General features: G+C 44.5%; 1 protein-coding gene across 1 annotated transcript in view; it reads left to right on the top strand.

Moving 5' to 3' along the window:
* Positions 1-22,771, top strand: part of LOC134936133 (A.superbus venom factor 1-like) — a 168,420-nt gene that overhangs the window by 33,721 nt on the left and 111,928 nt on the right. Inside the window, exons 10-11 of the mRNA XM_063931049.1 lie at positions 577-692; positions 21,714-21,860. Coding sequence (XP_063787119.1) covers positions 577-692; positions 21,714-21,860 — 263 coding nt within the window. The remainder of the gene's footprint in view (positions 1-576; positions 693-21,713; positions 21,861-22,771) is intronic.

Raw genomic sequence — 22,771 nt, 5'->3', positions numbered from 1 at the left:
CTGTTAGCATAAATTCCTTTAACTAGTTCCAAGAAAAGGAAAAAATAATTTAGAAGTGTCCAGAGCATGGAATCTACTATAAAAGTAGGCATGACCATTGATGATTCAAAACCATTGACGGTCCATGCCCAATGAAGACTACTTTTATCATCAAAGGGGGGAGAACCAGATGGTTTCTCATCATCGATGGTACAGAACCACCAACATTTTTTTTAACAAGGTGAGGCACATGGAGCCTTGCTCAACTCCACCTCCAGACTCTGATTGGCTCACAGTCTAGTGAATAGTATAACAGGGATGACCTTTGGTGGTTGATACCATCGATGGTTCGCTTGCAGGTGGTTTTATACCATTATTTTAACCAGTTGATGGTGACCATCGATATTTAACCCACTCATGGTCATCCCTACTATAAATCTTGTATGAACTTGTAACTTTATTTTGAGTAAAGCCTATTTTTTCTATAGAAAAACAAAACAAAAACGTTATTGTAGTATGGAAAACAAACATTTCACTTCCCTGCCTGAGTGTAGGTGATTGCGTACCTCATGTAAAGTACTTCTGTCTCTCTTCTAGGCAGTGAAATGGTACAAAGCGAGCTAGAAAATATTTATATTGTGAAGTCACCATATAAAATTTTGTTCACTAAAACCTCCAAGTATTTCAAACCTGGAATGCCATTTGATCTTACGGTAAGTGCCTATTCATATTACAGTTTCCCTGTCCTTTCTTCTTCCAACATAAAACTGATAACAACAGCTTAGGGAGTGAGTCAAATGAGCATTCCAGTCAAAACCACATGTTTGCTTTAATTTATCCCAGATCATATACTGTATTAATGGAGTATGCAAAACCTCACTTGAGCTTGCCTGATATCCATGCCAATATTGCGTCACCTTTTTTTGAGCTACAGTTCAAATGCATTAACCTACTGTGGTTCATTTTGGTAAATTATTTTTGATAATAATAACAATAGTAATAATAATAATAATAAAAAAATACAATACCAGTAATCAAGAATTTGAATGTTTACCTTAAAACTTGCACATACATTCATGCTCTAGCCTAAATACTTTCTTTCTCAAACACACCATACACCTCAAATTGTACTTCATTGCACACCATGGTATTCTCTTCAAAGCAATTACATCATCCATTCTCCCTGCAACCCATCCCTCTGTACACATTGCCAACTCAATTCTCCACTCTTATTAACACTCATGAGCTTTTTATTCATCTTTGTACTTTGACAATAACATCCACAACTGGTCACCATAAAAAATATTCACAAACCTCATACAACTATATTTCTCTGACGTCCTAGTGGATGCTGGGAACTCCGTAAGGACCATGGGGAATAGCGGCTCCGCAGGAGACTGGGTACGAAAGTAAAGCTTTAGGACTACCTGGTGTGCACTGGCTCCTCCCCCTATGACCCTCCTCCAAGCCTCAGTTAGATTTTTGTGCCCGGCCGAGAAGGGTGCACACTAGGGGCTCTCCTGAGCTTCTTAGTGAAAGTTTAGTTTTAGGTTTTTTATTTTCAGTGAGACCTGCTGGCAACAGGCTCACTGCATCGAGGGACTAAGGGGAGAAGAAGCGAACCTGCCTGCTTGCAGCCAGCTTGGGCTTCTTAGGCTACTGGACACCATTAGCTCCAGAGGGACCGAACACAGGCCCAGCCTCGGAGTCCGGTCCCAGAGCCGCGCCGCCGGCCCCCTTACAGAGCCAGAAGCAAGAAGAGGTCCGGAAAAATCGGCGGCAGAAGACATCAGTCTTCAACAAGGTAGCGCACAGCACTGCAGCTGTGCGCCATTGTTACTCAGGCACACTTCACACTTCGGTCACTGAGGGTGCAGGGCGCTAGGGGGGGGCGCCCTGAGCAGCAATGTAAACACCTTGGCTGGCATAAATACACCACATATAACCCCCAGGGCTATATGGATGTATTTTAACCCCTGCCAGAACTCACCAAAAAGCGTGAGAAAAGGCCGCCGAGAAGGGGGCGGAGCCTATCTCCTCAGCACACGGGCGCCATTTTCCATCACAGCTCCGCTGGTAGGACGTCTCCCTGACTCTCCCCTGCAGTCCTGCACTACAGAAAAGGGTAAAAAAGAGAGGGGGGCACTAATTTGGCGCAGTTTTAATACTAACAGCAGCTATAAAGGGAAAAGCACATTTTATAGTGGTATTCCTGTCTATATATAGCGCTCTGGTGTGTGCTGGCATACTCTCCCTCTGTCTCCCCAAAGGGCTAGTGGGGTCCTGTCCTCTATCAGAGCATTCCCTGTGTGTGTGCGGTGTGTCGGTATGATTGTGTCGACATGTTTGAGGAGGAAAATGAGATGGAGGCGGAGCAATTGCCTATTATAGAGTTGTCACCCCCTAGGGAGTCGACACCTGAGTGGATGAGCTTATGGAAGGAATTGCGTGACAGTGTCAGCTCTTTACGACAGACAGTTGACGACATGAGACAGCCGGCTACTCAGCTTGTGCCTGTCCAGGGGTCTCAAACGCCATCAGGGGCTTTAAAACGCCCGTTACCTCAAATGGCAGACACAGACACGGATACTGACTCCAGTGTCGATGATGAGGAGACAAACGTGACTTCCACTAGGGCCACACGTTACATGATTGAAGCAATGAAAAATGTATTGCATATCTCTGATAATACAAGTACCACTAAAAAGGGTATTATGTTTGGTGAGAAAAAACTGCCTGTAGTTTTTCCTGTATCCGAGGAATTAAAGGAAGTGTGTGATGAGGCGTGGGTTTCCCCCGATAAAAAACTGATAATTCCTAAAAGGTTATTGGCATCGTACCCTTTCCCGCCAGAGGATAGGGCACGTTGGGAAACACCCCCTAGGGTGGATAAAGCGCTCACACGCTTGTCTAAACAGGTAGCACTACCCTCTCCTGATACGGCCGCCCTAAAGGAACCTGCCGATAGAAAGCTGGAGAATATCCTAAAATGTATATACACTCACACGGGTGTTATACTGCGACCAGCAATCGCCTCAGCCTGGATGTGCAGTGCGGGCCTGGCGTGGTCGGATTCCCTGACTGAAAATATTGATACCCTAGATAGGGACAGTATATTACTGACTATAGAGCATTTGAAGGATGCATTTCTATATATGCGTGATGCACAGAGGGATATTTGCCGACTTGCATCAAGAGTTAGCGCGCTGTCCATTTCTGCAAGAAGAGGTTTATGGACGCGGCAGTGGTCAGGTGATGCGGATTCTAAAAGGCACATGGAAGTATTGCCTTATAAGGGGGAGGAGTTATTTGGGGTAGGTCTATCAGACCTGGTAGCCACGGCAACTGCTGGAAAATCCACATTTTTACCCCAGGTAGCTTCTCAACCTAAGAAGACGCCGTATTATCAGGCGCAGTCCTTTCGGCCCCATAAGGGCAAGCGGGCAAAAGGCGCCTCATTTCTGCCCCATGGCAGAGGGAGAGGAAAAAGGCTGCAACAAACAGCCAGTTCCCAGGAACAAAAGCCCTCTACCGCCTCTGCAAAGTCCTCAGCATGACGCTGGGGCTTTACAAGCGGACTCAGGCACGGTGGGGGCCCGTCTCAAGAAGTTCAGTGCGCAGTGGGCCCACTCGCAAGTGGACCCCTGGATCCTTCAGGTGGTATCTCAGGGGTACAAATTGGAATTCGAGACGTCTCCCCCTCGCCGTTTTCTAAAGTCTGCTTTACCGACGTCTCCCTCAGACAGGGAGGCAGTATTGGAAGCCATTCACAAGCTATATTCCCAGCAGGTGATAATCAAGGTACCCCTCCTACAACAGGGAAAGGGGTACTATTCCACACTATTTGTGGTACCGTAGCCGGACGGCTCGGTGAGACCAATTTTAAACCTAAAATCCTTGAACACTTACATACAAAGGTTCAAATTCAAGATGGAGTCACTCAGGGCAGTGATTGCAAACCTGGAAGAAGGGGACTATATGGTGTCTCTGGACATCAAAGATGCTTACCTACATGTCCCAATTTACCCTTCTCACCAAGGGTACCTCAGGTTTGTGGTACAGAACTGTCACTATCAGTTTCAGACGCTGCCGTTTGGATTGTCCACGGCACCCCGGGTCTTTACCAAGGTAATGGCCGAAATGATGATACTCCTTCGAAGGAAGGGAGTTTTAGTTATCCCTTACTTGGACGATCTCCTGATAAGGGCAAGATCCAGGGAACAGTTGGAAGTCGGAGTAGCACTATCTCAGATAGTGCTGCGCCAGCACGGTTGGATTCTCAATATTCCAAAATCGCAGCTGATCCCGACGACACGACTTCTATTCCTAGTGATGATCCTGGACACAGTCCAGAAAAAGGTGTTTCTCCCGGAGGAGAAAGCCAGGGAGTTATCCGAACTAGTCAGAAATCTCCTAAAACCAGGCCAAGTCTCAGTGCATCAATGCACAAGGGTCCTGGGAAAGATGGTGGCTTCTTACGAAGCAATCCCATTCGGCAGATTCCACGCAAGAACCTTCCAGTGGGATCTGCTAGACAAATGGTCCGGGTCGCATCTTCAGATGCATCAGCGGATAATCTTGTCACCAAGGACAAGGGTGTCTCTCCTGTGGTGGTTGCAGAGTGCTCATCTTCTAGAGGGCCGCAGATTCGGCATTCAGGACTGGGTCCTGGTGACCACGGATGCCAGCCTGAGAGGCTGGGGAGCAGTCACACAGGGAAGAAATTTCCAGGGCTTGTGGTCAAGCCTGGAGACATCACTTCACATAAATATCCTGGAGCTAAGGGCCATCTACAATGCTCTAAGCCTAGCAAGACCTCTGCTTCAAGGTCAGCCAGTGCTGATCCAGTCAGACAACATCACGGCAGTCGCCCACGTAAACAGACAGGGCGGCACAAAAAGCAGGAGGGCAATGGCAGAAGTTGCAAGGATTCTTCGCTGGGCGGAAAATCATGTGATAGCACTGTCAGCAGTGTTCATTCCGGGAGTGGACAACTGGGAAGCAGACTTCCTCAGCAGACACGACCTCCACCCGGGAGAGTGGGGACTTCACCCAGAAGTCTTCCACATGATTGTGAACCGTTGGGAAAAACCAAAGGTGGACATGATGGCGTCCCGCCTCAACAAAAAACTAGACAGGTATTGCGCCAGGTCAAGGGACCCTCAGGCAATAGCTGTGGACGCTCTGGTAACACCGTGGGTGTACCAGTCAGTGTATGTGTTCCCTCCTCTGCCTCTCATACCCAAGGTACTGAGAATCATAAGAAGGAGAGGAGTAAGGACTATACTCGTGGCTCCGGATTGGCCAAGAAGGACTTGGTACCCGGAACTTCAAGAGATGCTCACAGAGGACCCGTGGCCTCTACCTCTAAGAAAGGACCTGCTCCAGCAGGGACCCTGTCTGTTCCAAGACTTACCGCGGCTGCGTTTGACGGCATGGCGGTTGAACGCCGGATCCTGAAGGAAAAAGGCATTCCGGATGAAGTCATCCCTACCCTGATCAAAGCCAGGAAGGATGTCACCGTACAGCATTATCACCGTATTTGGCGTAAATATGTTGCGTGGTGCGAGGCCAGGAAGGCCCCTACAGAGGAATTTCAACTGGGTCGTTTCCTGCATTTCCTGCAAACAGGACTGTCTATGGGCCTAAAATTAGGGTCCATTAAGGTTCAAATTTCGGCCCTGTCGATTTTCTTCCAGAAAGAACTGGCTTCAGTTCCTGAAGTTCAGACGTTTGTCAAGGGGGTACTGCATATACAGCCTCCTTTTGTGCCTCCAGTGGCACCTTGGGATCTCAATGTAGTTTTGGGGTTCCTAAAATCACATTGGTTTGAACCACTCACCACTGTGGACTTAAAATATCTCACATGGAAAGTGGTAATGCTGTTGGCCCTGGCTTCAGCCAGGCGTGTCTCAGAATTGGCGGCTTTATCCTATAAAAGCCCTTACCTAATTTTTCATACGGACAGGGCAGAATTGAGGACTCGTCCTCAATTTCTCCCTAAGGTGGTTTCAGCGTTTCACTTGAACCAGCCTATTGTGGTACCTGCGGCTACTAGGGACTCGGAGGACTCCAAGTTGCTGGACGTAGTCAGGGCCCTGAAAATATATGTTTCCAGGACGGCTGGAGTCAGAAAATCTGACTCGCTGTTTATCCTGTATGCACCCAACAAGCTGGGTGCTCCTGCTTCTAAGCAGACTATTGCTCGTTGGATTTGTAGTACAATTCAGCTTGCACATTCTGTGGCAGGCCTGCCACAGCCAAAATCTGTAAAAGCCCATTCCACAAGGAAGGTGGGCTCATCTTGGGCGGCTGCCCGAGGGGTCTCGGCTTTACAACTTTGCCGAGCAGCTACTTGGTCAGGGGCAAACACGTTTGCTAAATTCTACAAATTTGATACCCTGGCTGAGGAGGACCTGGAGTTCTCTCATTCGGTGCTGCAGAGTCATCCGCACTCTCCCGCCCGTTTGGGAGCTTTGGTATAATCCCCATGGTCCTTACGGAGTTCCCAGCATCCACTAGGACGTCAGAGAAAATAAGAATTTACTTACCGATAATTCTATTTCTCGTAGTCCGTAGTGGATGCTGGGCGCCCATCCCAAGTGCGGATTGTCTGCAATACTTGTACATAGTTATTGTTACAAAAATCGGGTTATTATTGTTGTGAGCCATCTTTTCAGAGGCTCCTCTGTTATCATGCTGTTAACTGGGTTCAGATCACAGGTTGTACGGTGTGATTGGTGTGGCTGGTATGAGTCTTACCCGGGATTCAAAATCCTTCCTTATTGTGTACGCTCGTCCGGGCACAGTATCCTAACTGAGGCTTGGAGGAGGGTCATAGGGGGAGGAGCCAGTGCACACCAGGTAGTCCTAAAGCTTTACTTTTGTGCCCGGTCTCCTGCGGAGCCGCTATTCCCCATGGTCCTTACGGAGTTCCCAGCATCCACTACGGACTACGAGAAATAGAATTATCGGTAAGTAAATTCTTATTTTATTTCTCTCTCTTACAGCTATTAGCTGGTGGCATTTCACCTAATCCAGGCCCCAAGTACCTGCCCCACTCACATTCACCTGATTCACAGCAATATAGAAATACAGCTTACCTCATTTACATCACATGTCTCCCATCACCCTCCAAATCACAAAAAATGTAACTTAATGCACGCTCTGTTTGTAACAAACTAACATCCGTTCATGACCTCTTCGTATCTAACAACTTCAACCTGCTGGCTATCATAGAAACATGGCTCACACAACCAGACATGGCCTCCCCTGCAGCACTGTCACACGGTGCTCTCCACTCTACCCCCTCAGGCCTGGTAACACTGAAGGAGGTGGGGTCAGATTATTACTATTACAATCTTTCACATACACAGTTCTACAAGAGGTTCCATCACTCACATTTACATAATTTGAAGTCCATTCTATCAGAATTTACACTCCTTTCTCTCTGCGTGTTGCAGCTATCTATCGCCCACCTGGGCAAACCAAACAATTTCTAGAAGAATTTTCTGCCTGGCTCCCTCACTTCCTATCCTCTGACATCTCCACCATTATTATGGGAGATTTCAATATTGGTATTGATAGTCCCAAACCTACTGCTCATGCCTCCAAACTACTCTTTCTAACCTCCTCTCTCGGCCTCTCACAATGGACTAACTATTCTACTTATTAGGAGGGCCACTGCCTTGATCTAGTATTCAAGATTAGGAAATAGTTTAAAAACATGCGCAGATTAATTCACGGGTGCAGCTAAAAATTATATATCTCAGAGTGTATATCCCTTTACACTTAACAAATAGATTGAGAGGAAAAAGGAGAGATACAAACTAAAAGCGCTCCCATAAAAGCCAAGTTTACAAACACACACCCAGTGGATACATAAAATTGATTGGTCACGTACACTGGTAATTCAGGAGATGAATAAAGATCCAACGTTGATTAAAGGCAGATGGATCTAATTCTCATAAAATTATAAGACAAAAAGAAAGTGCAATAGTGCAATTATCTTTGTTTAAAAGACCTGAATTTATTTTAATATCGCACTTACACCAAACAGATGAGGTCAGTAGCATATAGAATGAATCCTCTTTGGCAGTACAGCAGCAAAGGACTGGATGATAACAGTCCTAACAATGTCCAACGCCGATATCAAACAAATGCAGTTAGACCTCATAAAGAGCAGAAGAAAGTGCAATAGTGCAATTATCCTTTTTTTTAAAACAAGGGTTTATTTTTAAACAGTGCACTTACATCAAGTAGATAAAATAAAAGCATATAGATAAATCCCCAATGAGGAATACAACCACAGGAAGCAAGGTCTGGAAGGGGCCAGATGGATATAGCACCTTAAGGAAAACGGCTCCGGAAACCAGGATCCAACACAGTCCCTCAGCATCCAGTGCAGATAGTAAAACTCAAACGGGGTCACAAGTAAAGCGGGAGAGTACACGCTTAACGCGTTTCAAACTTTCATAGTCCTTCTTCAGAAGCGTGTGGTTGTATTCCTCATTGGGGATTTATCTATATGCTTTTATTTTATCTACTTGATGTAAGTGCACTGTTTAAAAATAAACCCTTGTTTTTAAAAAAAGGATAATTGCACTATTGCACTTTCTTCTGCTCTTTATGAGGTCTAACTGCATTTGTTTGATATCGGCGTTGGACATTGTTAGGACTGTTATCATCCAGTCCTTTGCTGCTGTACTGCCAAAGAGGATTCATTCTATATGCTACTGACCTCATCTGTTTGGTGTAAGTGCGATATTAAAATAAATTCAGGTCTTTTAAACAAAGATAATTGCACTATTGCACTTTCTTTTTGTCTTATAATTTTATGAGAATTAGATCCATCTGCCTTTAATCAACGTTGGATCTTTATTCATCTCCTGAATTACCAGTGTACGTGACCAATCAATTTTATGTATCCACTGGGTGTGTGTTTGTAAACTTGGCTTTTATGGGAGCGCTTTTAGTTTGTATCTCTCCTTTTTCCTCTTGATCTAGTATTCACCAGACTATGCTTAGTTTCTGAATTCACTAGCACCCTTTTCTCCCTCTCAGATCACAACCTTATCACCTGCATGCTCTCCTCCAATACTTCAAACTCAATGTCACTGAAGTCCTCCAATCCTCCTCAAACCCACAGAAATATGAATGCAATTAATCTTCAAGAACTTTCCACCTCACTCCAACAACTGCTTTCACCTATTTCTGCATTCACTTCTCCTGAGATGGCTGTATCACACCTGAACCAGACTCTAGAGGTAGCCCTTGATGAAGTGGCTCCAGCTACCCATCACACTCCACGTAGGTCTAGTTGTCAACCATGGCACTCTAAAGTAACAAGACACCTACAAAACTGTCACGTAAAGTTGAACGCCAGTGGAGTAAATCTCATATTCCAAGTGACTTCCTCACATATAAGACTCTCTACCACTCTTATCGTAAGTAGAGATGAGCGGGTTCGGTTTCTTTGAATCCGAACCCGCACGAACTTCACTTTTTTTTCCACGGGTCCGAGCGACTCGGATCTTCCCGCCTTGCTCGGTTAACCCGAGCGCGCCCGAACGTCATCATGACGCTGTCGGATTCTCGCGAGGCTCGGATTCTATCGCGAGACTCGGATTCTATATAAGGAGCCGCGCGTCGCCGCCATTTTCACTCGTGCATTGAGATTGATAGGGAGAGGACGTGTCTGGCGTCCTCTCCATTAGAATAGAGATAGATAGATTAGATAGAGAGAGATTGTGCAGAGTCGCAGACAGAGTTAGTTTACCACAGTCAGTGACCAGTGCAGTTGCTAGTTAACTTTTATTTAATATAATATATCCGTTCACTTCTCTCTGCTATATCCGTTCTCTGCCTGAAAAAAAAAACGATACACAGCACAGTCAGTCACACAGTGTGACTCAGTCTGTGTGCACTCAGCTCAGCCCAGTGTGCTGCACAGTCATCAATGTATAAATTAAAAGCTTATAATTAATTGTGGGGGAGACTGGGGAGCACTGCAGGTTGTTAGCAGGAGCCAGGAGTACAATTATATTAATTAACAGTGCACACTTTTGCTGCAGGAGTGGTGACCAGTGCCTGACCACCAGTATAGTATTGTTGTATACTACTAATATCTCTTTAAATATCAACCAGTCTATATTAGCAGCAGACACAGTACAGTGCGGTAGTTCACGGCTGTGGCTACCTCTGTGTCGGCACACGGCAGGCAGTCCGTCCGACCAGAATTGTATTATTTATTATTATATACCTACCACCTAACCGTGGTTTTTTTTTCATTCTTTATACCGTCATAGTGTCATCCTAATTGTTACGAGTATACTACTATCTCTTTATCAACCAGTGTACAGTGCGGTAGTTCACGGCTGTGGCTACCTCTGTGTCGGCACACGGCAGGCAGTCCGTCCGACCAGAATTGTATTATTTATTATTATATACCTACCACCTAACCGTGGTTTTTTTTTCATTCTTTATACCGTCATAGTGTCATCCTAATTGTTACGAGTATACTACTATCTCTTTATCAACCAGTGTACAGTGCGGTAGTTCACGGCTGTGGCTACCTCTGTGTCGGCACACGGCAGGCAGTCCGTCCGACCAGAATTGTATTATTTATTATTATATACCTACCACCTAACCGTGGTTTTTTTTTCATTCTTTATACCGTCATAGTGTCATCCTAATTGTTACGAGTATACTACTATCTCTTTATCAACCAGTGTACAGTGCGGTAGTTCACGGCTGTGGCTACCTCTGTGTCGGCACACGGCAGGCAGTCCGTCCGACCAGAATTGTATTATTTATTATTATATACCTACCACCTAACCGTGGTTTTTTTTTCATTCTTTATACCGTCATAGTGTCATCCTAATTGTTACGAGTATACTACTATCTCTTTATCAACCAGTGTACAGTGCGGTAGTTCACGGCTGTGGCTACCTCTGTGTCGGCACACGGCAGGCAGTCCGTCCGACCAGAATTGTATTATTTATTATTATATACCTACCACCTAACCGTGGTTTTTTTTTCATTCTTTATACCGTCATAGTGTCATCCTAATTGTTACGAGTATACTACTATCTCTTTATCAACCAGTGTACAGTGCGGTAGTTCACGGCTGTGGCTACCTCTGTGTCGGCACACGGCAGGCAGTCCGTCCGACCAGAATTGTATTATTTATTATTATATACCTACCACCTAACCGTGGTTTTTTTTTCATTCTTTATACCGTCATAGTGTCATCCTAATTGTTACGAGTATACTACTATCTCTTTATCAACCAGTGTACAGTGCGGTAGTTCACGGCTGTGGCTACCTCTGTGTCGGCAGTCGGCAGGCAGTCCGTCCATCCATAATTGTATTATTATTATAATATATACCACCTAACCGTGGTTTTTTTTCATTCTTTATACCGTCATAGTGTCATACTAGTTGTTACGAGTATACTACTATCTCTTTATCAACCAGTGTACAGTGCGGTAGTTCACGGCTGTGGCTACCTCTGTGTCGGCAGTCGGCAGGCAGTCCGTCCATCCATAATTGTATTATTATTATAATATATACCACCTAACCGTGGTTTTTTTTCCATTCTTTAATCTTTATACCGTCGTCATAGTGTCATACTAGTTGTTACGAGTATACTACTATCTCTTTATCAACCAGTGTACAGTGCGGTAGTTCACGGCTGTGGCTACCTCTGTGTCGGCAGTCGGCAGGCAGTCCGTCCATCCATAATTGTATTATTATTATAATATATACCACCTAACCGTGGTTTTTTTTTCATTCTTTATACCGTCATAGTGTCATACTAGTTGTTACGAGTATACTACTATCTCTTTATCAACCAGTGTACAGTGCGGTAGTTCACGGCTGTGGCTACCTCTGTGTCGGCAGTCGGCAGGCAGTCCGTCCATCCATAATTGTATTATTATTATAATATATACCACCTAACCGTGGTTTTTTTTTCATTCTTTATACCGTCGTCATAGTGTCATACTAGTTGTTACGAGTATACTACTATCTCTTTATCAACCAGTGTACAGTGCGGTAGTTCACGGCTGTGGCTACCTCTGTGTCGGCAGTCGGCAGGCAGTCCGTCCATCCATAATTGTATTATTATTATAATATATACCACCTAACCGTGGTTTTTTTTTCATTCTTTATACCGTCGTCATAGTGTCATACTAGTTGTTACGAGTATACTACTATCTCTTTATCAACCAGTGTACAGTGCGGTAGTTCACGGCTGTGGCTACCTCTGTGTCGGCAGTCGGCAGGCAGTCCGTCCATCCATAATTGTATTATTATTATAATATATACCACCTAACCGTGGTTTTTTTATACCACCTAACCGTGGCAGTCCGTCCATAATTGTATACTAGTAAACTATCCAATCCATCCATCTCCATTGTTTACCTGAGGTGCCTTTTAGTTCTGCCTATAAAATATGGAGAACAAAAAAGTTGAGGTTCCAAAATTAGGGAAAGATCAAGATCCACTTCCACCTCGTGCTGAAGCTGCTGCCACTAGTCATGGCCGAGACGATGAAATGCCAGCAACGTCGTCTGCCAAGGCCGATGCCCAATGTCATAGTACAGAGCATGTCAAATCCAAAACACCAAATATCAGAAAAAAAAGGACTCCAAAACCTAAAATAAAATTGTCGGAGGAGAAGCGTAAACTTGCCAATATGCCATTTACCACACGGAGTGGCAAGGAACGGCTGAGGCCCTGGCCTATGTTCATGGCTAGTGGTTCAGCTTCACATGAGGATGGAAGCACTCAGCCTCTCGCTAGAAAACTGAAAAGACTCAAGCTGGCAAAAGCACCGCAAAGAACTGTGCGTTCTTTGAAATCCCAAATCCACAAGGAGAGTCCAATTGTGTCGTTTGCGATGCCTGACCTTCCCAACACTGGACGTGAAGAGCATGCGCCTTCCACTATTTGCATGCCCCCTGCAAGTGCTGGAAGGAGCACCCGCAGTCCAGTTCCTGATAGTCAGATTGAAGATGTCAGTGTTGAAGTACACCAGGATGAGGAGGATATGGGTGTTGCTGGCGCTGGGGAGGAAATTGACCAGGAGGATTCTGATGGTGAGGTGGTTTGTTTAAGTCAGGCACCCGGGGAGACACCTGTTGTCCGTGGGAGGAATATGGCCGTTGACATGCCAGGTGAAAATACCAAAAAAATCAGCTCTTCGGTGTGGAGGTATTTCACCAGAAATGCGGACAACAGGTGTCAAGCCGTGTGTTCCCTTTGTCAAGCTGTAATAAGTAGGGGTAAGGACGTTAACCACCTCGGAACATCCTCCCTTATACGTCACCTGCAGCGCATTCATAATAAGTCAGTGACAAGTTCAAAAACTTTGGGTGACAGCGGAAGCAGTCCACTGACCAGTAAATCCCTTCCTCTTGTAACCAAGCTCACGCAAACCACCCCACCAACTCCCTCAGTGTCAATTTCCTCCTTCCCCAGGAATGCCAATAGTCCTGCAGGCCATGTCACTGGCAAGTCTGACGAGTCCTTTCCTGCCTGGGATTCCTCCGATGCATCCTTGCGTGTAACGCCTACTGCTGCTGGCGCTGCTGTTGTTGCCGCTGGGAGTCGATGGTCATCCCAGAGGGGAAGTCGTAAGCCCACTTGTACTACTTCCAGTAAGCAATTGACTGTTCAACAGTCCTTTGCGAGGAAGATGAAATATCACAGCAGTCATCCTACTGCAAAGCGGATAACTGAGTCCTTGACAACTATGTTGGTGTTAGACGTGCGTCCGGTATCCGCCGTTAGTTCACAGGGAACTAGACAATTTATTGAGGCAGTGTGCCCCCGTTACCAAATACCATCTAGGTTCCACTTCTCTAGGCAGGCGATACCGAGAATGTACACGGACGTCAGAAAAAGACTCACCAGTGTCCTAAAAAATGCAGTTGTACCCAATGTCCACTTAACCACGGACATGTGGACAAGTGGAGCAGGGCAGGGTCAGGACTATATGACTGTGACAGCCCACTGGGTAGATGTATGGACTCCCGCCGCAAGAACAGCAGCGGCGGCACCAGTAGCAGCATCTCGCAAACGCCAACTCTTTCCTAGGCAGGCTACGCTTTGTATCACCGCTTTCCAGAATACGCACACAGCTGAAAACCTCTTACGGCAACTGAGGAAGATCATCGCGGAATGGCTTACCCCAATTGGACTCTCCTGTGGATTTGTGGCATCGGACAACGCCAGCAATATTGTGTGTGCATTAAATATGGGCAAATTCCAGCACGTCCCATGTTTTGCACATACCTTGAATTTGGTGGTGCAGAATTTTTTAAAAAACGACAGGGGCGTGCAAGAGATGCTGTCGGTGGCCAGAAAAATTGCGGGACACTTTCGGCGTACAGGCACCACGTACAGAAGACTGGAGCACCACCAAAAACTACTGAACCTGCCCTGCCATCATCTGAAGCAAGAAGTGGTAACGAGGTGGAATTCAACCCTCTATATGCTTCAGAGGTTGGAGGAGCAGCAAAAGGCCATTCAAGCCTATACAATTGAGCACGATATAGGAGATGGAATGCACCTGTCTCAAGTGCAGTGGAGAATGATTTCAACGTTGTGCAAGGTTCTGATGCCCTTTGAACTTGCCACACGTGAAGTCAGTTCAGACACTGCCAGCCTGAGTCAGGTCATTCCCCTCATCAGGCTTTTGCAGAAGAAGCTGGAGGCATTGAAGAAGGAGCTAAAAGGGAGCGATTCCGCTAGGCATGTGGGACTTGTGGATGCAGCCCTTAATTCGCTTAACAAGGATTCACGGGTGGTCAATCTGTTGAAATCAGAGCACTACATTTTGGCCACCGTGCTCGATCCTAGATTTAAAGCCTACCTTGGATCTCTCTTTCCGGCAGACACAGGTCTGCTGGGGTTGAAAGACCTGCTGGTGACAAAATTGTCAAGTCAAGCGGAACGCGACCTGTCAACATCTCCTCCTTCACATTCTCCCGCAACTGGGGGTGCGAGGAAAAGGCTCAGAATTCCGAGCCCACCCGCTGGCGGTGATGCAGGGCAGTCTGGAGCGACTGCTGATGCTGACATCTGGTCCGGACTGAAGGACCTGACAACGATTACGGACATGTCGTCTACTGTCACTGCATATGATTCTCTCAACATTGATAGAATGGTGGAGGATTATATGAGTGACCGCATCCAAGTAGGCACGTCACACAGTCCGTACTTATACTGGCAGGAAAAAGAGGCAATTTGGAGGCCCTTGCACAAACTGGCTTTATTCTACCTAAGTTGCCCTCCCACAAGTGTGTACTCCGAAAGAGTGTTTAGTGCCGCCGCTCACCTTGTCAGCAATCGGCGTACGAGGTTACATCCAGAAAATGTGGAGAAGATGATGTTCATTAAAATGAATTATAATCAATTCCTCCGCGGAGACATTGACCAGCAGCAATTGCCTCCACAAAGTACACAGGGAGCTGAGATGGTGGATTCCAGTGGGGACGAATTGATAATCTGTGAGGAGGGGGATGTACACGGTGATACATCGGAGGGTGAAGATGAGGTGGACATCTTGCCTCTGTAGAGCCAGTTTGTGCAAGGAGAGATTAATTGCTTCTTTTTTGGGGGGGGTCCAAACCAACCCGTCATATCAGTCACAGTCGTGTGGCAGACCCTGTCACTGAAATGATGGGTTGGTTAAAGTGTGCATGTCCTGTTTTGTTTATACAACATAAGGGTGGGTGGGAGGGCCCAAGGATAATTCCATCTTGCACCTCTTTTTTCTTTTCTTTTTCTTTGCATCATGTGCTGATTGGGGAGGGTTTTTTGGAAGGGACATCCTGCGTGACACTGCAGTGCCACTCCTAGATGGGCCCGGTGTTTGTGTCGGCCACTAGGGTCGCTAATCTTACTCACACAGCTACCTCATTGCGCCTCTTTTTTTCTTTGCGTCATGTGCTGTTTGGGGAGGGTTTTTTGGAAGGGACATCCTGCGTGACACTGCAGTGCCACTCCTAGATGTGCCCGGTGTTTGTGTCGGCCACTAGGGTCGCTAATCTTACTCACACAGTCAGCTACCTCATTGCGCCTCTTTTTTTCTTTGCGTCATGTGCTGTTTGGGGAGGGTTTTTTGGAAGGGCCATCCTGCGTGACACTGCAGTGCCACTCCTAGATGGGCCCGGTGTTTGTGTCGGCCACTAGGGTCGCTTATCTTACTCACACAGCGACCTCGGTGCAAATTTTAGGACTAAAAATAATATTGTGAGGTGTGATGTGTTCAGAATAGGCTGAAAATGAGTGTAAATTATGTTTTTTGAGGTTAATAATACTTTGGGATCAAAATTACCCCCAAATTCTATGATTTAAGCTGTTTTTTAGGGTTTTTTTAAAAAAACACCCGAATCCAAAACACACCCGAATCCGACAAAAAAAATTTGGTGAGGTTTTGCCAAAACGCGGTCGAACCCAAAACACGGCCGCGGAACCGAACCCAAAACCAAAACACAAAACCCGAAAAATTTCCGGCGCTCATCTCTAATCGTAAGGCCCTGGACACTGCCAAACAAACATATTTCCAAACTCTCATCTCTGCTCAAGCCTCTAATCCCAAATGACTTTTTAATATATTTAAATCACTTCTCAACCCTCCTCCACCCAGCCCACCAGCTACTATTAAAGCACAAGATCTAGCTTCCTACTTCAAGGACAAGATTGATAAGATCCAAGATAAAATGTCATGCTCTTCCTCAATAAGTGACCTACTCAATTATTTACCTGAACCCTCTGGCACTTTCTCTTCATTTGATCCCACAAATGAAGATAAAGTATCAACACTCTTCTCATCCTGCTACTCTACTACCTCTCCTCTTGATCCAATACCCTCACAAATAAGTAAAGCTCTGTCTCCTGTGCTCATCCCAACCTTAACTAACATCTGTAATCTCTCTCTCTCTCTACACTGGTATCTTTCCTTCACTGTTCAAGCATGCAGTGATTACTCCCATTCTGAAAAAGCAAAATTCTGACCCTAACTCTCTCTCAAACTACCGTCCCATCTCTCAGCTACCTTGCCTCTCCAAGCTTCTTGAGAAACTTGCCTACACTTGCCTCACACACTTTCTTAACTCATACAACTTATTGGACCCACATCAATCAGGCTTTCATTCCCAACACTCCACAGAGACAGCACTGACTAAAGTAGTGAATGATCTGGTTACTGTGAAGTCTAAAGGCCATTGCTCACTTCTCATTCTTCTAGACCTCTCTGCTGCTTTTGACACTGTTGACCACTCTCTTCTCATACAAACACTGCAATCCCTAGGTCTTCAGGACATGGCCCTCTCTTGGTTCCTATCCTACCTATCTAATTGCTCTTTCAGTGTTTGTTTCACTGAATCCACCTCCCCTTTGCTACCTCTTTCAGTTGGAGTACCGCAAGGCTCAGTCTTAGGTCCTCTGCTTTTCTCAATCTATACCTCATCTCTTGGTAAACTAATCAGCTCTTTTGGATTTCAGTATAATCTGTATGCAGATGATACTCATATCTACCTATCCTCCCCTGATTTGTCTCTATCTGTATTGGGCTGTGTCACTGAATGCCTCTTTGCTGTTTCATGTTGGATGTCATCTCGCCACCTCAAACTTAATATTTCCAAAACTGAGTTAATTATATTTCAACCGGCCAATAGCAGTTACCAACTTGATATTTCTTTCACTATTGATAACTCAACAATCAACCCTACACCACAAGCTTGCTGCCTGGGTGTCATCCTTGACTCTGAATTGTCCTTTGTTGCCCACATTCAATCTGTCTCAAAATCATGTTACATGAATCTAAAAAACATATCCAAAATATGGTCATACCCTACACAAGACACTGCTAAAACTCTAACCCATGCTGTCATTATTTCCCGTATTGATTATTGCAATTGTCTTCATAAAGGTCTTACCAAGAAGAGACTCTCACTGTTACAATCCATTCTGAATGCAGCTGCTGGGCTAATATTCCCCGCTAGACGTTCATTGTCTGCAGACCCACTATGTCAGTCCCTCCATTGGTTACCTGTATTCTACCGTATTCAATATAAAATACTTTTACTCACACACAAGGCTATTAACCAAACTACACCAACATACATCTCTTCGTTTATCTCAAAATATCTCCCAACCCATCCCCTTCTCTCTTCACAAGATCCACGTCCCTCATCCACACTCATTACTTGCTCCCATACACGATTACAGGACTTCTTTGGGACGGACCCACTATGTGGAATGCCCTACCATGTGCAATAAGACTCTCCTCTAGTCTCCATACCATCGAGCATTCCCTGAATATTCACCTATTAAGACAAGCTTATCAAATTCCAAAACCGCTCACATTACCTTCATAAGCTTTCCTATCCAATTATATCACCACTGTAAAGTTAACACATATCCTCCACATACAGTATTTTTTCTTTCTTCACTCTCCCTTCCTCCTGACCCTGGTTCATCATTGCTGTGATGTGATATCATGCAGCCCACCAAGAACCTTTGCAATCTGATGGACAACTATGCAATCAATAGCACCTATACTTGTGTATCAATGCCTATTTCCCCATAGATTGTAAGCTTGCGAGCAGGGCCTTCCTACCTCTGACTGTTTGTTTTTACCCAGTTTTGTCTCATCATTGTGTCCAGTTATAAAGCACAATGGAGTTTGCTGTGCTATATAAGACACTGTTAATAAATAAATAATAATAAATATTATTATTATTATCCTTTATTTAAATATAAAATAAGCATACAAAGAAAACAGTTGCTTATAATACAAGACTAGTGTATGCTTGATAAACATTGCGGCATCAGTGGTCATAGCACTTAAACAAACAGCAGGTTGATGGAAACCAAGGGTTAGGTGTCAATAAAAGGAGTATGGAGTAGATGATTGTATACAGTAAGTAAAAAAGCCAAAGCACATGAGGGAAGAAGGCCTTGCTCGTGAAAGCTAACACTCTAAAGGGGGGGACGGATGGACGGACACACACACAGGGATGACACAGATGAGGTGGACAGTGAGTAAGGAACAGAGGTTTAGGATGAGAGATGGCTGGGTGTGACGAAGACATGGGTTTTGAGGGCTCATTAGAAGTTTTATAGAGAGGTGGAGAGGCTGATCGGGAGAGGGAAAGAATTCCAAGAGTAAGGTGCAGCATGAGGAAAATCTTGGAGACGGGAGTGGAGGAAGTAATCAGTTGTCAGGTGAGGTGGCGTTCATTTATGGAATGAAGAGGGTGCGCGGGAATGTGATGGGAGATAAGGTGAGAGACGTATATAGAAGAAGAATGGATGAGGGCTTTCTGAGTATGAGAAGCTCGAATTGGGGTTTGAAGGAGAAGGGGAGCCAATGTAGGGCTTGTTGGAGAAGGGAAGCAGATGTACAGTAGTATATTTGAAGATGAGGATAATCTGAGCAGCAGCATGGAGGATAAATTGGAGGGGAGAGAGGCAGTAGTCAGCGAAGCCAGATAGAAGGAGGTTACAGTAGATCAATCTGGAGATGACCAGTGAGAGGAGAAGGGTCTTAGTAACATCCAGGGTGGGAAAGGGTCTGATCCTGAAAATGTTTTTGAGATGGAAACGGGGGGACTGTGAACGATGTTGGGTCAAACTTATAAAGATCAAGAAAGAAATTATTTATTCCGATTATATAAATTGTCATGAAAATTTTAATTCTTTTGTTTTCTGATTTAAACAGAAATACATTTCCAATGTTACATATTCAGTGCCATCCCACACTAATAATTACACTGATGTTTTTTTTTAGGGTTTTTTATTTTTTTGGGTCTGTTTATTTTAAGATTCATGTCTGATTACTTGGCTTTGCTTGTTTACCCTCCTTTGTGCTTGGATAGGTTAAAAGTTCATCCTATCAATAGGAATACCATTGTTGCGTCCTACTGACGCAGGACCAGCCATGCTAATAAAAACACAATTTCTGTTACCAGACCCAGATCTAGGCAGCTTGGGCTAATTATCCTCATAATGGGCAAACCATCAGTTTCTAATCCCCAGTTAAAATCATAACCAGCTTGTCTCCTAGACTGGACAGCACTGGTCTGATGCAAATTTGCCTATTTTCTCAGAGTGTCATGGAGAAATCTCTGTGACCATTGGGAGAGTAGGGAACCCTACTGGATGCCGCCTACTTAAGTAGTGAAGTGGGCAAGGTGGTGGCATAATGATGGATTTTGTGTCACCAATCTCCCTGTAATTGCCACTTTGGCCTCTCCTCTTGGATATGTTGGAGTGATGAACCCAAAAGTCAAGTTTTTATTAGAAAGGGGAACAATAGACAGACATCAAATGAACGGGACCTCAAAGTGGATTTCTTTTTTAAATTAATAGTCAAGGTGTTTAATATGTTTAAAAAAGTAAGCTATAAATTATCCCACCCACACCTCTTACATAAATACATTTTAAACTATATAAACAATCTCTATCTCTTAAAAAAGAAAAAGAAAAAAGCCCCAACACAAAACACATACAGTACTTCCACCGTCTGTGACATAGTGGAACTCTAATAGGCTTCAATACAAAGCTAAAAAGTTTTTTTTACAGTCAGGTAACCTGTAGTTCTAGTCCTAGGACTTGCTTTTCTGGAATCATGCTGTAGATGGCTTAATACAAGGTTGCCTGGATAGGCAACCGGTATCTCTGCTTTTTTTTCAGTATTGGCCAAGTGTAGAACATGGCCAAGTGTAGAACGTTACACTTTATTTATAAAAAAAATTAAAATGGTGACATTGTCCCTTTAAATGTTTATAAGTAAGTAATTATTATTAACATCCCAATGGAAAAAGATGAGGAAAATAGCCACAGTGATGCCTGGTTCAGATATTTGGTTATGTTAGTGGGGGTACTAGGATTAAAAAAAGAACAGACTTCTTATGTTCCTCCATCCCCCAACATACACACACTACCCTGGTCCATCTCAGCTAATTTTTTCAGTAGTCTTTCCATATAGTCTATACTCACGACAGTTTATCACAGCAGTCTATACAGCAACCACTCTTTGGTACAGCCTCCTCAGTGGATAATGTGGCTGATACCTTCTTTTCTAGGATGACTGAATGTTTTAAATATTACCATTTCTTTTCTACCCTTGCTCTCTCTTGGACTAGGTCCATAATTCAATCTGCCCTGGACTTCTTCAGTAAGTTTGAGTACGTTCAGGCATCTTAGTTGCACATCTGATATGCAACACTTTTACATCTTGACTGAATTTGTGTACAAAGAATAACTTGGATTGAACAATAGCAATGTCACACTTCATATACTGCACAGATTCAGTCGCACAGATATACAAGGGAAATTAATCGCAAAGACGTTTGTTGCATCAGCAACTCAGATGCAAAAAAGACTTTCAGTGCTAGCCAAGTCGTAGGGGATGTTGTGCGCCAAGAAGGGCAGTTTGGCGTGACTACAGCTGTAATGCGTGGGGACACATCTGTACACGAGATCCGAGAATTAGGACTAAATTAGGCTTGTTTTGAGTTCCAAATTTGGCATGTACATTCGAGCCCCAACCCAGTAATAATTAGATAGCTGAAATTTGGTTCTGTTGGAATGAGAGAAACCAGACCTGCTCACTTCTAGTTACTGTATATATATATATTTAAGAGGTTGCCACATCATGCTGGTGAAACTCCCCTGCAACATGTATCTTTCTCATGTTCCTTTTTCTCTCTCAGGTGTTTGTCACCAACCCAGATGGATCTCCAGCAAACAGGATTCCTGTGATAGCTGAACCAGGAAAAGTGGTGGGTATGACTAGTGCTGAGGGAACTGTCCGGCTGACTCTAAACACTGCTTCAACCATCAGCGTTCTGCCAATAACTGTGAGTGACCTCTACATTGATACATATATGTTTATAACCTTATTGATACTGATTTGAAGAAATACAGTAGTGTACTGTTTTTTTGTTTTGCATTTATGGTGTCTGAATAACAGTCATTAGTTATTATTAATTATTTTTGCTGAATGTAATCGTAATATTTGGCCCACCTTATTAATACAGACGTTACAAAATAAACTGCTCGGGTAACAGTTGTCCTCCTGAAAACATACTACTACAACTACTACTACTACTACTACTCTGTGTTCTCATCTTCCCTACTGCTACATACACTATAGTAACCCTACTACTACAACTACCCTACTCCTACAACTACTCTGTCCTCTTCCCCTTCAACTACCACGTCGTCTTCCACCTGATTGTTTTGCCACCGTCATGAATCTTACTCCTATAACTACCTCCCCCTCTTGCACAATCTGTTATTCCTACTAATACAACTTCACCTTACAATACCCATCATTTGACAGGTTGCTCGCGATTGTACAATTATTTTTTTCCTTTCTCCCCCCCCCCCACACATTTTCTCATCTTTCTACCCCTATTCTTCCGTCTCTTCCAGTTCTTCACATTTTCTACTGTCTTACTCTGTCCTTCCCCATGTTCCTCTTATCTACCCATGTTCTTCTTCATGATCTCACCACCTTACCCTGTCCTACCTCCTTTTCCTCCAGTCTCCCACTATTATATCTCCCTGTTGCTCCTGTGCCATTTCTGTCCTTCCCTATGTATCGCCCATCCAATGTCTTTCCCTATTTTTCCATTCTAGCCATGTACTTCCAAATGTTCCTCCCATTTCCCTGTCTTTCTTTCTGTTTCTTACATCTCTCCCTGTCTTCCCCCATTTCTCCATTCTCCCCCTGTCCTTCTCACTGTTTCTATCATCTACCATTGTC

The sequence above is a fragment of the Pseudophryne corroboree genome, chromosome 6 (assembly GCF_028390025.1).
Source record: "Pseudophryne corroboree isolate aPseCor3 chromosome 6, aPseCor3.hap2, whole genome shotgun sequence".
Classification (NCBI taxonomy): Eukaryota; Metazoa; Chordata; class Amphibia; order Anura; family Myobatrachidae; genus Pseudophryne; species Pseudophryne corroboree.
This window is presented reverse-complemented; position numbering and strand designations above follow the sequence as displayed.